General features: G+C 38.5%; 1 protein-coding gene across 6 annotated transcripts in view; it reads right to left on the reverse strand.

Annotated features, from left to right (window-relative positions):
- Positions 1 to 14,957, reverse strand: part of NDUFAF6 (NADH:ubiquinone oxidoreductase complex assembly factor 6) — a 28,091-nt gene extending 13,134 nt beyond the window's left edge. For 2 of the 6 annotated variants that reach the window (XM_012772828.2, XM_012772830.2), the window contains exons 1-4: positions 14,573 to 14,817; positions 8,571 to 8,670; positions 5,752 to 5,874; positions 508 to 564 (exon numbers count right to left, since the gene is read on the reverse strand). In XM_012772828.2, coding sequence (XP_012628282.2) covers positions 508 to 564; positions 5,752 to 5,874; positions 8,571 to 8,670; positions 14,573 to 14,805 — 513 coding nt within the window. In that variant the 5' untranslated portion in view covers positions 14,806 to 14,817. Of the gene's footprint in view, positions 1 to 507; positions 565 to 4,853; positions 5,019 to 5,751; positions 5,875 to 8,566; positions 8,671 to 14,572; positions 14,818 to 14,843 lie in introns of those variants that run through there. The other 4 variants (XM_076005151.1, XM_020288925.2, XM_076005149.1 and 1 more) reach the window with 4 other exon arrangements.
- Between the last annotated feature and the right edge of the window lie 2,071 nt (positions 14,958 to 17,028).

A 17,028-nucleotide genomic window follows, 5' to 3' on the forward strand; every position in this document is an offset into this window, starting at 1 on the left:
AAGGTGTGATAATCATACTGTGGTTATATTTTTTTAAAGTCTTTATCTTTTAAAAATACATACGTATTTGTAGATCAAGTGATAAGATGCCTAGGATTTACTCAAAAATAATCAAATAGAGATTGGTGAGGGGAGTTGGTAGAATATAGATGAAATAAGATTGGACATGTATTGATAACTATTAAAGCTGAATGACAAATACATGAAAGCATATCACAGTATTCTCTCTACTTTTGTATAAATATGAAAATTTCCATTTGAAAAAACCAAAACAGTTGGATTTGGTTGTGCAGCATATACCTGCCTTTGCCTTGGTGCCTATCTTTGCCTGCCTGTCTTAAGGTGTCCATTGCAGGGGACTAAGGTGGCCGGCATGCAGGGATAAAGTATGGATAAAATGGCATGCTTTTCAAAAAGCTGCTTTCTTCCAAAATGTTAAAATATTTTCTCCCTGAAGATGCTTAAGCAGGAAAAAAAAAACTTAAGGCTTGAACAACTGCAACTTACTCTTTCATCAATGATCTTCATAAGCCATCTTTTAGTTAGATTATGTCTTTTGACAGCCTAGAAAAACAAGAGTGTTGTCAGTTTTTAGAAAGTACTAGAAATGACTTCTGTAGATTTGAATAACATAAACAAACCAAATGCAAAACTAAGTAAGGAAACATTTGTAATAATTCATCACCAGATAGATATTGTGTTAAAGAATTATCAGGGAAAAAGAAAATGTCTCTAGAGATTATTTCAAAATATTTCCAAGTAAAGATATTTATAATACTTTTCCATTAACCTTTTTTTCCCCCAATACTGTTACTAATTTTTTTTTTTTTTTTTTTTTTTTTTTGAGATGGAGTCTCACTCTGTCACCTGGGCTAGAGTGCTGTGGCGTCAGCCTAGTTCACAGCAACCTCAAACTCCTGGGGTCAAGCGATCCTCCTGCCTCAGCCTCTAAAGTGGCTGGACTACAGGCTGTGCGACTATGCCCAGCTAATTTTTTATATTTTTAGTAAAGATGGGGTCTTGCTCTTGATCAGACTGGTCTCGAACTCCTGACCTCAAGTGATCCTCCTGCCTCAGCCTTCCAGAGTGCTAGGATTACAGGTATGAGCCACTGCACCCCGCAAATACTGTTCGTAATTTAATGATTCCATTTTCAAGAAAACAGAAAAGAATTAAATACTGAGCTTCTCTACTACGTGATACATCCTGACTTCTACGCTCACTTATTACACACAAAATTTTTTTCATAGGACAAAGATTCTATTTAGCAAAAATAACCACTTCTCTGAAAATGAAAAGAGTTAACTAAAGCTACAATAAAAATAATTTGCAGGATAAACTGTTGTCTTAGCAAAGTAAAGATACTCCAGTAGGAAAAAACACACCTACTGCCCAAACACTGGTCTCTAATACCATTCCCCCAAAGGAATCAATGCTCTAAAAGAAATGGGTGATTCTAGAGGAGTAGGAAGGAAGAAGTTCAAGATGATCTTTGAATCTTACTGTGCCAGAAAATAAGAAAGAGCTTTAAAAAGTGAGAAGGCATGTCACAAGGACATAGGAGCCAGTTTGAAGGAGCTCCCACTGCCCAAATCAGGGACAATTAGAACACCAAAATAATTAAGTACACGAATGTACTTATAAACCATTAGGAGGCCAGGTACGGTGGCTCATTTATAATCTCAGTGCTTTGGGGGGCTGAGGCAAGGAGGATCGCTTGAGGCCAAGAGTTTGAGACCAGCCTGGGAAACATAGTGAGACCCCAGTCTCTACAAAAAAGAAATTTTTTTTAAAAATCAGATGGGCACATGGTAGCTCATGCCTATAGTCCTTGCCACTTAGGAGGCTGAGGCGGTGGGAGGATCCCTTGAGCCTAGAAGTTCAAGGTTAGAGTGAGCTATGATAGTGCCAATGCACTCCAGTCTGGGCGACAGAGTGAGAGCCTGTCTCTCAATAAATAAACAAATAAATAGATAGACACGTAGATAGACAGATGAATTCCTATGCTAGTTATTTCTATTAAAAAATAAACTATAAAAAAATAGGAATTCTTGAATCCACACTAATCATTAAAAAGCAAAAAAATAAATATAGAAGAGGGAAAGCTCATTCTTACAGTAGAATGCTAAGTGCCAACTGGCAAATGTGGACACAGTGCTGGAGTTGAGAAATTATTATTTTGCAACCATAACAGTAAAGACTGAATCAGACAAGAACCATCAATGCCTGCTAAGTTTGGGGGGGAAATTTTGATGAGGACCAAGATATTTGCATAGTCATAAAGTATCCCCCCAAAGATGGCTGATTAATTGCAAGGCAAATCATAATTATATAGTGGGAAAACCAGGCAAAACCTTGACTAGGTGATCAAAATTAACAGTGCCAATAAAGGACAGATGGAAAAAGTGTGCCTCTAGATATGATACCATAAGAAGGACACATCACCTATGAAGTATTCCAGCTGAATCCATAATCTGAATCATGAGAAAACATCACACAAATCCAAAATGAATGTTCTACAAAAATAAAGGGGGGGGGGGCGCTACACTCTTCAAAATTGTCAATGTCATAAAAGACAAAAGCTATGGAAATGTTCCAAATTAAAACAAACTAAAGAGATATGACAAACTGACCTGACCCAAAACTGGATCCTATAGTGGAGGGGAAAAAATGCTACACTGGGCATCATTAGGTCACCTGACAAAATTGGAAAATGAATAGAAAATTAGATAAAAGTATTTAAAAATTAGATAAAAGTTAAATTTACTATAATCAATAATTTTTCTGGTTATGTAAGAAAATATACATAGAAAATATTCACTAAAATTTTTAGGATAGGGCCATAATGTATTTAACTTACAATCAAATGAGTCCGAAAAAAGTTATGAATGTAAATATACATGCATATATAGGGAGAGAAAGGGTGGGAGAGAGAGAGGGAGAGGGAGAAAGAGCACACATGTGAGTGAATGTGCACAAATGATTAAACAAATAAATAAAATGTTAACAATAGGCTGGGTACAGTGGCTCACACCTGTAATCCTAGCTCTCTGGGAGGCTGAGGCAGGAGGATTGTTTGAGTTCAGGAGTTCGAAACCAGCCTGAACAAGAGCAAGACCACGTCTCTACTATAAATAGAAAGAAATTAATTGGCCAACTAATATATATAGAAAAAATTAGCCAGGCATGGTGGCGCATGCCTGTAGTCCCAGCTACTCGGGAGGCTGAGGCAGCAGGATTGCTTGAGCCCAGGAGTTTGAAGTTTGAGGTTGCTGTGAGCTAGGCTGATGCCATGGCACTCACTCTAGCCTGGGCAACAAAGTGAGACTCTGTCTCAAAAAAAGAAAAAAAAAAAAAATGTTAATAATAGTGTATCTGGGTAAAGGGTATAGAGGTGTTCTTTGTACTGTTTTTAATTCTATAACCTTTCTGAAAGTTTGAAATTATTTCCAAATAGTTTTAAAAACACTGTTTTTTTTTGCCATGTTAATACTAAGTATAATATAGTTTCACAATAATAAATATGGTAGTGAAACATAAAGTCTTAGGGATATCCTATATTTCAACTAAGACTCTCAGATGCCATTGATACTAAAATGTAAAGGCTAGCACACTCATCAGTACACATTTATGTGACAAAGGGTGTGAGTACAGAGAACAGAGCCCACATTGGCTGGCAGAAACCTAACAGAAACTAAAAGGGCTGCACAGAATTAGTTCCAAAGTGCTCTCAGCATTACTGCTATTACATAGCAAGGATCTCCCAATAGGCCTCTCTCCCAAATCCCAGGAAGCAGCCAACCAGTCATTACAGACTCCTGCTCTTGTTTTATTTTATATGTGTCTGAATGGGATGGGCATGTTTGATCTTTGTAACCAGACCAGCAAGTACCATTCCTGGCACATAAAAGTACTCAATAAATATTTAATCAATGAAAAACCAAAGCTCTATTTATTCAAGACTGACGCTATAATGGCTGCAGTTCCTTGACTACAAAAGATAGTTCTGTTTGATTCCAAAGAAAATCAGAGATCAAGGTAAAAAATAAATATTAAAAAGAAGTTGGAAATCTGCTAAATAAAGTATTGACTCTGGAAAACGAAGCCAAATAGAATAAAAAACCTTGGCTATAAACATAAATTCAAATTGCATCTAAAATTTATACACAGAGAAAGGGAGAACCCTATATGGAACGCATGAGAAATTATAAATATTCAACTATTTTGTACCCTAAAAATACTAATGAAACAGTACAGCTGGAAAGTGGTCTCTAGACAACACACTGCCACTGCCCCCCTATTTAATCTTACAAAGAACTAACTCAATACTCTTCAAAGAAACAATGGAAAGTTTCACTGGCGTCACAGTAAGAATACACTCCAACAGAATGAGGAAGAATAGACAATATATTAATATAAAGTAAACAACTGCTCCAAACACTACCTGCTTCTTTCAAATATTCATATCATCCTTTAACACTGGTCATATCAGAAAGCTAGCTAACAGTAATCATCAAAATTTAAGCAATTAAAATTGTAAAAATTGGCAATCCTAAACCAGCACACATGTAAACATTCTATAATTAAGATATATCTTCTAGTTTTGTAAGAGAAGCCAAGGTAAGATAAATTTGCATTGAAGGAACCTCTAATATTCCACTATATTTCCAGACAAAAGCCAGAACCTTCAATCCAAGTCTTAATGTCAACCTCCACTATAGTCAGGTTTTTGTGTAAAATAATGAATAGAAAGGGTTTCTGGATTTTAGAAAAACTTTTCTCTTTACTGAGTCACCTAGGTTGAGCTTCTTGAAGCGGGACGAATAGAGGTAAAGAACTAATCTAATACTCACAGCTTCCCATCCACTTTTTCTTCTCAGTCCCCAGTGTCGGGGGATCTGGCTTCCCATCTTTACTGGGGCTCTGTGAAGTCAATCTGGGGCCCAGACACTGGGCCTGCCTCTGCTGGTGCACAGGCCTGAGAAGAGGTGTTCCACTGTCAGGTCTGTGGGTGGCTGCTGTTACAGAAACCCTTTTTTGGCAATCATCGTTATTACAACGGGGACACACATCAGTGACAAAAGGCACCTAATTCCCCTTCCTCCCATTCATAGGTTAGCATATTGCTAAACCACACATGGCTGTTTATGAATGAGGGATCCATATAGCTGCTTTAATATAAAACCATTTACTATATATATCTAGCTATACAAATAATACTCTAGCTCATAGGTTTCCATCCTCTAATATATAAAATTCATCAACAAATAGGTAATTCTATCAAATTAGACAAGGAAGTCTTAGATTTGTATCTGAACAATGGTAAGAGTAAGTGTCCCTTCACAAAAGATTAATAGTTGTTATTCTACAGCCCAGGGTCTGAATTAAAACACTGGTGTAAAGAGCTGCTGGGCAGACAGAACAGAAAAATTTACCTGCCACTGCATCAAAATTTGCAGGATTTAAATTCTACACCAAAATATGTGGAAAATATTTAAGTAATTCATAACATAAAGAGACCAGATTCTTCTTTTATCCTTTAATACAGAAATACACCAAAGACCTGCGCAAATTATCAGTGGATAATTTTAAATTCCTCTGTCCAAACTAACATACATCTGAACGTTACATGAGCCTAAGAATATTTTCAGGATATATTCCACTATAATCACCACTATCCAAATTATATCCATCAAAAAGTAGGCTCAAATAATATTCTTAAAAATTAAAAGCAGCATTTTTTTTTTTTACCTTCCATAGTTCAATGGCCACAGGCTGGTGTGGTGGATTGTCACAGTATATATCTTCCACAGTTTTTTTCCAAAACTGCATTCGCATCAGTCCAATTGTCTTCTCAGAGACTGAGTCCTTAACCTGTAAACAAGGTTTAAAAACTTTAACAAATATACTGCTTAGTCTCAAAAATCAGTATTTTTGAGGGAATTTTTTTAGTTAATGGAACTGTCCTATATCATGACTATAGATTTTACATTTTTCAGAACCTATAGAACTGTACCCAACAAAGAGTGAATTTTACTGTCTGTACATTTAAATAAACTCATTCATTAATTTTTAAAAAGAAGGTTATTAGACTATCTCCCTTAATCATACTGATTAAGAATGGCCTTCTTAGGTTCAGACAAGAATCATCAATGCAAGCTAAACCAAGGAGATAAATTTTGATGAGGACCTTGGTCTTAAAATGTCTCCTCACAGACTGCTTATTAGTAGCAAGAGAAAAAGATATTGACATCTTGACTGGGTGACCAAAATCAACATTACCACAGAGAGGCAGATGGACATGCCTCCTTTTGATTCTCTGAAGAGGACATGTACCATTTAGGTAATATTAGGCTAGGAATTCATAACTTTAAAATAATCATGATGAAAAATAAACTAAACCTTAAATGAGAACCATTCTGTTTTTAAAAAGGAACAGTATTGTTTTGAAAAAATATCAGTGTAATAAAAGACAAATGTTTCATATTAAAGGAGGGTAAAAAGACACAAAAACTAAACACAATACATGATCCTACACTGGATCCTACACATAAGGAAAAAAAAAGCACCATGAAGGACATTATTGGGTCATTTGACAAAACTGGAAACCAGATGGTAGACAAAATAAAAGTATTATATCAATGTTAAATTTATTCCTTCATAACCATACTGTGGTAATGTAAGAGAATATCCTTGTTCTTACAAAATACACACCCAGGTTTATAGGGTAAGGGCCATGGTGCTGTCAAGTTACTCCAAAATGATTCATAAAAAGAAAAATGTGTGTGTATACATATGTGACAGAACGATAAAGCAAATGGGGCAAAATATTAACTAAGGGTCTATGGGTATTCTTTGGTACCATTCTTACTTTTCTGTATGTGAAATTATTTCTAAATAAAGAGTTTCTCTTAAAAAACATGATCCTGGTGCTGGGTTTCTTAGCAATGTTCAGTGTTCAGATACCAGTGGCATCCACTACAGCAGAAAGAGTAATTCTTTCAAAACATGACCAAGAGGTTATGTCCCTCTGTCCCTCTATGCTCAGAGCCCTCAAGTGACTGACCATCTCACTCAGCCGAGATGGCTGCAATGGTTGCCAAGATCTTGCCTTTCTGACCCAGGTGCCCCAAATTAATCTCATCCCATGCTCCCTGCTGCACCACAATGGTCTTCTCCTGTTCTCTGAATATGTCAGGCACACCTGCACCTAGGAGCCTTTGCAACTGCTGCTCCTTCTGCCTAAAATACTCCGTCCACATCTATACAGCTCACTCTCTCACCTCCTATAAATCTTTGCTCCAATGCCACCTTCTCAGTGAGGTTTTTCCTGACCACCCTACATAAAATAGGAACCTCTGCTGCACCCAGCCTTCCCTATCTCCACATCCTGCTTTATTTTCCTCCACAGCACTGGTTGCCATCTGATACATTACACAGTTATTTATTTGTTCACTGCCTGCAGGGACTTTGTGTATTTTATTCATTGCTATACCCGCAGGACCTAAAGCAGTGTCTAGCATATTTTAGACACTCAATGAATATGCTGAGTGAGTGAATAAACAAGACTGTGTGTGCAAAGTACACACAAATGCTCCCACAAAGTGACAGAGAATTCAAGGGGAACTCTGGGGTTTTCTTAAAAAACGAAACTTTAATCATTTAAAAATTATAATGGAAGACCACACTGGGAATTACTCATGGCTGAATTGTGACTGACTTAACACAGTGATGTATAGTTTATACCTGAAAAAGGATGACCCACAAATTCCAGGGATATACCAGACAAAAAAATAGCCAGTCTGTTAGACTCTCTGCAGACTCATGGTTGTGAATCTCAGTTGTGCCTCAGTGCTATATGTACCCACATCCTTTTATTCGTTCCTTGTTCACCTCTATCATATGCTCCAGAGAAGCTGTGCCAAAACGTGCTACTCTCTTCAAGACTCCAAGCACTCTCCTGCTCCCTTACTCCTAATATCTGACCTTCCCATTTAATTTACTGAGAAGATGAAGGCCATTCTACTTAAACTCCCTCATTTCCATTCCCTATTTCAATTTATTTTGTATCTGCTTAAGTTCTTTCTATTCTAAAAAAAAAAAAAGGATCTTGCCTTCCTTTATAATTCTTAGACCAAAATGAGTTAGTATGAGTTTGCTATAATTGCATCCATTCCCCACTCACATTAAAGCTAAAATCTCAGTGCTTTGAAAAACTGCTATATGCATGTAAATTGTGCAATTGTTAGAGAGAATAAGCAATAATACCCTAATTAATCTATTCAATTAACAGATAAATATGCAATGTTAATTGCACAATTTTATAATATCCTCAGAAAAAGAGGTAAAAAATTCCAGGATGGCATTTCCAGAAACATCAAGTTCCTTAGCTAGTTTTATTTTGGGTACTGAATTGTTAAGCCTAAATAGTTAGCAGAAGAAAGAAGTCACCAGTAGAGACCTTAAACACACCTAACATATAAATTACAACTATATTTCTTTACTGTACAGAATGAAACACATTATATCACTATTTTTCAAATAATATTTTAAGGTATCTTAATACCAGCCTGAGCCAGTTCCACATTAAAGGCCCTCAGTGCAAAAGCAGAGCTTCGGGATTCTGCAGGGAGCAGCAGGGAGCATAAATAACCTTCATAATCTCGTTTCCTATAACAAATAGACAAAAAAAAAAAAAAAGATAGTTACTCTTCACTTTCCAAACTGCACACAAAAATATCAAAATTAACTGAAAGAGACTTTAGAATAGGCCTGACATGTCTTATCTTTTATACTTGTTACTCTACAATTACAAAAAATGTATCTGCTCCCAATCCCAGACCACCTAAAAGAAGAAATACTCAATCTCTATTAATGTAATTTGAATTATATAGTACTTATAATCTTAATAGTTTCAGAATCACATGGGTTTAATAAGAATTCAAATGAGCTACAAAAGTAGAAATCAAGTTAAAAAAATCATTTAAGCAACTACTGGTGTGAACTCAGTTTTCAATACATAGATAGATACATAAAAAGACACAGAGATAAGACGTAGAAATCAATAGAAGCGGGTGTTGTGTGCACACATACATTTCCTAGGAGCATCTGATGAAAGAGTCTAGAAGCAATTATATCCCCTGGTATCAATGAACACACCTACCACCTAGATCTTGGTTTCTACAACCATTCTCTACTGAAACAAACTAGGGCTCCTTGGAGGAATGACAGGGCTGTGGCAGGAAAAATAAGATAAGCCTGAAACATCTTCTTGAACAGAAAGCAAAAAAAATGTTTAAAGAATGCAGGGGACTTGTCAAAAGAACATAGAAACTAGCCTGACAGAGTTCTTACTGGCCAAGTCTGTAGCAATTTCAGCATCAAAAAAATAATGATAGTAACAGATAATAGGACTCTATAAACACATGCTGATATAAATTAATGAATAAATAAATGGAAAGAGAAGGAAAAGCCTGACAATCAGCATAATGCCTACTAATAAATCCAGAAAACATAATGCAATTTATAAAAATCATTATATGATAACTATCATAGTAATAACTGATTTAGGCAAAAATCATAAAATAAATGCCTGAAAACATTAAATAGGTGAAAGTTTGATGTAAACAGAATATTTACATAGTATTAAAGTATCTCCCCACAAAGTATGCATTTCTTTCTAATTAACATTATTCTTAATTAAATTTACAAACAGAAAACTGGAAGATAATAAAAAGTTAACATCACAATAATAGGGCAAATCAATGTCATGTGCTTTCTGATGTGCTACACAGAGAAAAAAGAAAGACATTACTTCTGTGATATTCTGTTTAAAATGCATAAATCAACAGAAAAATACTAAAAATCCAACTGAGAGAGATTCTAAAAAGTAACTGGCCTGGTCTCTTCAAAAAATGTCAAGCTCATGAAAGATAAGGAAAGAATGAGGAATTTTTCCAGACTGGAGAATACTAAAGACATAACTAAATGTAGCACATGATTTTAGATGTATCAAAGACATAATGGAATAATCAGCAACATGTGAATAGAGTCTGTGCATCAGATGGTAATACTGGATCAATTTTAATTTCCTAATTTTGATGGCTGTACTCTTATACGGGGAATTACTCTTGTACTTAGAAAGCACACACCAAAGTATTAAGGAAGGTAATGGATCATCATGTTCTCAAATGGTTCATAATGTTAACAATGAGGGAATCTGGTGAACAGTATACTGGAGCTCTGTGTACTATTATTATAGTATTGTAATATTTCTGTAATTTTATGTAAATTTGAAATAAAAAGTTAAAGAAAAATATAGACCTTACTATAATCATTCAAGGAAGGTGACTTAAGTTTAAAGTACTTACAGGACTGCCTATCAACAAGTCTACTTTAATTCTAATACACTGGAACCTTACTATAACATTATTTCCTATAAAGCAGTACTTAATAGAAGATGGGTCCAATCTGGAATTCATTCCATGGAGTTTAGGTACTCAAATTCAGATTACTCCCACTTTTCAATTGGTCCACATTTTGTCCGGTTCCTAACAGAGAACTTAAGCCCCATATAGCCACTCCCTTGACAATTTCCAACAATTTCCACATAAACAAAAGGAAGAGATCATGAATAGTAACCCTGCGATCTCAAGATAGTGCTACTAAAAAGATTTCACCTTAAGCAGTTTCACCTACAAAATGGTTCCCCCCAAATTTCTAAGGACTGAGGGCAAAGTAGGTCTATAGTTTATTATTTTTAGATTTTATTTACTATTAAAAAAGTCTGAACTTCAAATGTGTTTAAAACACTTGAAGTTAACATGAAACAGTGAGGAAAAACTGAATGGGAATCAAAATTACAATCTTAACTTCTATCATTCAACTAGTTATTAATAGAAATGATACCTACTACTCATGTCTACTTCCCAATGTGCAAAATGAAGCTTGATAGCCTATGTGTTCCACATCTTCTAAAAATAACTAATATGTGAAGTACTTCAAGCTTCTTACAGGGAAATGAAAAATGAAATAGACATAAATAAAATATTTTGGAAATAAGCAATATTTAGGAAATAAGATACTCTACACAGCTAAGGATTTGCCCTGTTAACAATTTTTTAAAAAAATTCTGGATGGAGGCCAGGCCCAGTGGCTCACACCTGTAATCCTAACACTCTAGAAGGCCAAGGTGGGCGGATCGCTCAAGGTCAGGAGTTCAAAAACAGCCTGAGCAAGAGCGAGACCCCATCTCTACCAAAAATAGAAAGAAATTAATTGGCCAACTAAAAAAATATAGAAAAAATCAGCCAGGCATGGTGGTGCAAGCCTGTAGTCCCAGCTACTCAGGACACTGATGCTGAAGAATCGCTTGAGCCCAGGAGTTTGAGGTTGCTGTGAGCTAGGCTGATGCCACAGCACTCTAGCCAGGGGAACAAAGTGAGACTCTGTCTCAGGAAAAAAAAAAATTTTGGATGGAAATTTTTCTAAACAATATTACCCCTTTCACCACATTAAACAGGATATACTGACTAACCATTTTTTCATCACTCAGGATCATTATTATAAAAATCAATTATTGTTGTTTCCAATGGTTATTGGAAAAAGAAAAAAAAAATCAACTATTGGACTATAGATATATAAGAATGCCCTAAGTGTCTAACCAAGGTCCTGTTATCTGTGAGCTGTCCCAGATAGTGAGATAGCCATATTATGGATACATATATATGTGCATATATGACAGATGGCTTTATATACTAATAAGGCAAATAACCTCTCATTCATTCTCACATTTATTCAGTGTCTACCATGTGCCAGGCACTGTGCTAGACACTGAAGACAGGTACCAACTTCAACCTGGTACAGAGAGGCACACATATGAGAAACAAGTGCATAGGGTGTTAGTACTACTGTGCTACTACCATGGACCTGTGCCATCAAGGCACATGGGAAGAAGTGGTTCCCTAATGAGGTTGCAGGAGGATGAAGATCATGAGTGCACTCTCACACCTACAGCCTGAGGCTCCTTGTTTACTCTCCACAAAAAGAAACTCTATTATAAGTAAAAAATATTGATTACAATTGAAAAAAAAAAAAAAAAAAAAGAAACTCTATGAAGCCTATGTAAATTAGGTCTGAGATTTTTGCAGAAACATAGATTCCTAGGAGAGAGAGGATGACTAACCTGAACTTACGGCCTGATATTTTCCCTGACATTTGGAGACCCTGCACAAGATGCATGTTCAAAACAACCTTGCACAATTGCATAGACCAAATCTTGCAGAGATTGTTGATGGTTAGAAGCCAGAAGTTCTAATCTTCCTTTCAAGTTTCATTTTGGTTTTATTTTTTTTTTCTTTTTTTTTTTTTTGAGACAGAGTCTAGCTTTGTTGCCTAGGCTAGAGTGAGTGCCATGGCGTCAGCCTAGCTCACAGCAACCTCAATCTCCTGGCTCAAGCAATCCTTCTGCCTCAGCCTCCCAAGTAGCTGGGACTACAGACATGCACCACCATGCCCAGCTAATTTTATATATATATATATATTAATTGGCCAATTAATTTCTTTCTATTTATAGTAGAGACGGGGTCTCACTCTTGCTCAGGCTGGTTTCGAACTCCTGACCTCGAGCAATATCCGCCTCAGCCTCCCAGAGAGCTAGGATTACAGGCGTGAGCCACCACGCCCGGCCTTTTTTTTTCCTTTTTATTTATTTATTTTGAGACAGAGTCTCACTTTGTTGCCTGAACTAAGTGCTGTGGCATCAGCCTAGCTCACAGCAACCTCAAACTCCTGGGCTCAAGCAATCCTCCTGCCTCAGCCTCCTGGGTAGCTGGGACTACAGGCAAACGCCACCATGCCTGGCTAATTTTTTCTATTTTTAGTTGGCCAATTAATTTCTTTCTATTTTCAGTAGAGACAGGGTCTTGCTCTTGCTCAGGCTGGTCTCCAAATCCTGAGCTCAAGCTTTCCTCCCGCCTCGGCCTCCCAGAGTGCTAGGATTACAGGTGTGAGCCACCACGCCCAGCCTGGTTTTATTTTTAAAACTACTTTATTAAGTATTTGTTATGTGCCAGGACTTTGCTAAGCATTTTTATATACATCATCACAATTAATCCTCACAATCAGAATACAAGGTAGGAGTAGATATTTACAAATGAGCAAAAAACTGAGTCTTTAAGCAAATTTCCCAAGTGAGAAAGCTGGGATAAGTAACTCAGATCAGGTCTGCCTGCAAAACCTAGGTCTTTTAATTCACTGGAGCCAAGAGCCTCTCTTCCTCACAAATAACATGGACAGGTTAAATACCTGGCCATATGTAACTATAGAACATATATTTAAGAAAAGCTAGCATGTGAGTGAAGTAAAAATAAAGAATTATATACTTAAATATTTGTAAATCCATAGACTATCATTGTTAGGAATACATAAGAAATTTGTAAGACTGATTACCTCTGAAGAGGAAAGTTATGACACTAGTGGCTATAGGTGGTATAGCCACCTCTGGTAACCTGAACTTTTTATCATCAAAAGATAATAAATGTAAAATATATAAAAATAATACAACTTAACAGTTTTGGTTTTCACAGGTTTTAATGCCTCCATTTCCACTATTGCTACCTTGTTTCTCCTATAAGTAATCAATATATAAGGTTGGGGGAGAAATACAATTTTTAAAAAGTGATTACAAACAAAACTCTGAAATACATGTATTTTGTGTTAAGCTACTTTTTACTAAAATGCAATTCAAAAAAATTGGATTTACTTGCTCTATTAAACCCAAGGTATTTTAGGTATGTGTTCTAGTACTTTCGAGGAGTCCTTGAGACCTTATGATACGCTTTCAAATGAAAGGCAGCAGAGGGGCAGCTGGGCTAAGCCATGGGTCTCAGCAGTCAGACCAGGATTCCAACTCAGCCCCTGTCTGGAAGAGCCAGGTAACTTGATTGATCCAAACCACCTCCACAAATGATTAAGGATCAAGTGCCAGGCTTTCCCAGCGGGAACAAACCACTTCAAACTCTTGACTTCATGAGGCTATTCTAGTGAACCTCATGCAAATTCCCTAATCACTATAAAACTCCGTTTACTTGTCTATTAAAGGAGATAATAATGACTTATATTGTATTCACTGTGCCCTTACTATGTGCCAGGCATTGTTAATATTCACAACCCTAAATGGCAGGTCTACAATTGTCATAATTTGCAGTAAGGTTTAAACAAATTACTCATAAAGTACTCTGTAAACTGCCATACACACAGAAAGAATTAAAAGTTAGCTACTGTTGTCATTAGTTACTAGACGTTTTGCGAATAAAAAAAGGTTATGCACGCAAAAACGTTGAGTTAGGTTAAAATTAAAGTTCAGGCAAGGTGACAAGCATAGGCAGGAGAAGGAATTTTGGTTGCCATGTGAATGTTCATATTGCCTTACTCCCTCCACGCACACACACCCAGAGGTTCTCGAGGAAGGCGCTAGCGCGCTGTCGCGGGCCAGATACAAATCCCAGAGACGCCCACCCACCCGGACACCCCGCTCCTCTATCTCCCGCCGGGGCAGGCCGGGCTCGCTCACCGCAGCAGCTCCAGGCAGTAGTGCCCAGTGCCCGAGGGCCCCGGTCCGCTGGCCGCGGCCACACTGCGCCCGGACACCGTGGGCCCAGGCATCCGCTGCACGCGCGCGCGCAGACCCCAGGGCGGCCGGCGACGCAACAGGCTGGAGACACCGAGCCCCAGCGGGTCCCCGGCCGAGCCCAGCATGGAGGCCGCCATGACACCCGCGCCGCGTGCCCTTTGACCCCGCGCCATCGGCACGCAGCCACGCCCCCGCAGTGCCCGCCGCCTGCCTTTCACTCGCGGGAGGTCGGTCCCGGGACTCCGCTGGGAGAAGAGCCAGGTGTCGCTGTGGTTCTCTGCATCTGGGCTGCCGCGGCGCTCTTCGGCGTTGGTTCCAGGAAAGCCGCGCCTACGTCCAGCCGATCCCTCCCGGGCTTCTCAACCCTCTGCTTCTATCCACAGACGTCCCCAGAACGCCTGCAAGAAGCGCTGGGCGCCCGCTTCTGAGAGAAGTGACTGCCGAAATTACGCCTTGCTACCCCTACGCCTGATGTCCCCATGAGAGCGGAACATCTTGTTCTGTTTCTCAGCAGGGACACTGTGTCTCAACAACAGAGGCGCCCTTGGCACTTTGGGTTCACAGCACAGTCCCAGGTCCCGTGCGTGGCTGGAATTTGCCATACCTAGAGTTCACCCCGGCATGGTGAACACTCGAGGAGCAAAGGCGAAGATTCCTTTTTGCCCTCTGAAGAAAGGTTCGCTGAAAAAATCAACTAGCAAGAGGCAGATTAATTGGGAAAAGGGCATACAAATTTAATGTGTATACATGGGAGCCTTTAGAATGAAGACCCAAAGATATAGGGGATTGCCGTCTTTATGTTTAGGTTCAAAAAAGTATGGAGAGCTGTGTATAAATATAACTGGATGAAAAGGGTATGATCTAATACTAATGAATTGAGTAGGGGACCCTAGCAAGGCCCGTCTATTAATAGATTCTTCTTGGCCTCTCTGAGTATATATTCCTTCCTTTAGGGTGTGGAGCAGGACCCTCTCTGGAATGGGGCTCTTAAAACCTACAGTCAAACAATGTAGGTCAGATAATTTTTTTATGGCCAGTTTTTATACAGAAAAATGAGGGAAATTAGGGTAATATTTTTAGGTTTTATGGCTGGCTTTGGGGAAAAGGGATTTGATCTGCCTTGGGGAAGGGGGATTCTAGTTTCTATGGCTAGCCTGGTGGCGGGGGAGGAAGAATGGGATTGAGAAACAGGAGGGCAGGAGAAGATCAGAGAAAAACGTCTGCTTTTGAGGCTAAATCTAAGGCCTTCAATTTGGGGTATTGTTTTCTGAGCTCCAACACCACCAGACTCCCACACACACATCCCCAAAGGTCTCTGGTAATGTTGCCCTGGTGGAGAACCACAGGCCAGCCACCTCACACTTCCAGGAGAAAAACACAAAGATCCCTGAATCAACACCTTAAGCCTTGATCAGCCACCGCCTATAGCTCACCTGCTTGTTGATTGTTTCTCCCACTACAGGCTAAGTTCCATGGGTACAGGGTAATTATTTTGTTTCCTGCTCTATCCCTAATGCCAGTCAGTGAAAATTGTAGAAGATGAAGTGCCTGGTTTCACATAAATAGTAAGGAGTCAGGTAAGATTCAAACATTCAAAATAGCTGTATTATTCTAAAGTCTTCTCTGGGAATGGAGGAGAAGTGGGGCAGGCCATAGGCCAGAGCCTGCTCTTCTGGGCTTCCAAGGTCTAGCATGGAACTCTAAGGAGTCAAACTTCTCAGTTTAAACCTTACCTTCCAGGTCCTTATGAAGATGTATTTATCAAGGCAGGAGGATAGACTTTTTTACAGTTTACTAGCTTGATTTCTAACTTTTAAATATTTATTCACATGGTATGTTGGCCTTCTTTGGTACTCTTACCCTCAGACCCTCCATTGTTAGAGTTGTATCTAGTTGCCACCAATGGCCTAGTCCAAGCCAGCAGCTACCTATCCCTGGATCCCACTGACACTTCCTGCATCCATATTTGCCCAAACTGTTCATGCTGCAGGCAGACTGGTTCTTTCTAAAATGTACATCTGATCATGGCCCTTCCCTACTTGACAGCCTTTAACTATGCTTCTATACAGTTTCTCCATTATGTGATCTTTATTTACCTTTCTGCCTCAACTCTGGTCTTTTGCCATTGTGACTCCAACTCCTGTTATTGCTTAAACCCAAGGGAGAGCACCTTGTTGTCTGGATGTAGAAACTCTAACCAATTCACCCAACTTTGGTTTTACTCTCTGAGACTGCCTCTCTTCCTCCTATGTGGTAGCAGAACTACAGTCCTCTCTACATAACATCCTCTCTTCCCTCTGGGCTTCTGTCCTTTGGCTGTGACAGACACGTGTTAATGTTTTGAACACCCAATTTAAACCTGCTCCATTAAAAAAATATATATCCACATTTCTAAT

The sequence above is a fragment of the Microcebus murinus genome, chromosome 7 (genome assembly GCF_040939455.1).
Source record: "Microcebus murinus isolate Inina chromosome 7, M.murinus_Inina_mat1.0, whole genome shotgun sequence".
In the NCBI taxonomy this organism is placed as follows: domain Eukaryota; kingdom Metazoa; phylum Chordata; class Mammalia; order Primates; family Cheirogaleidae; genus Microcebus; species Microcebus murinus.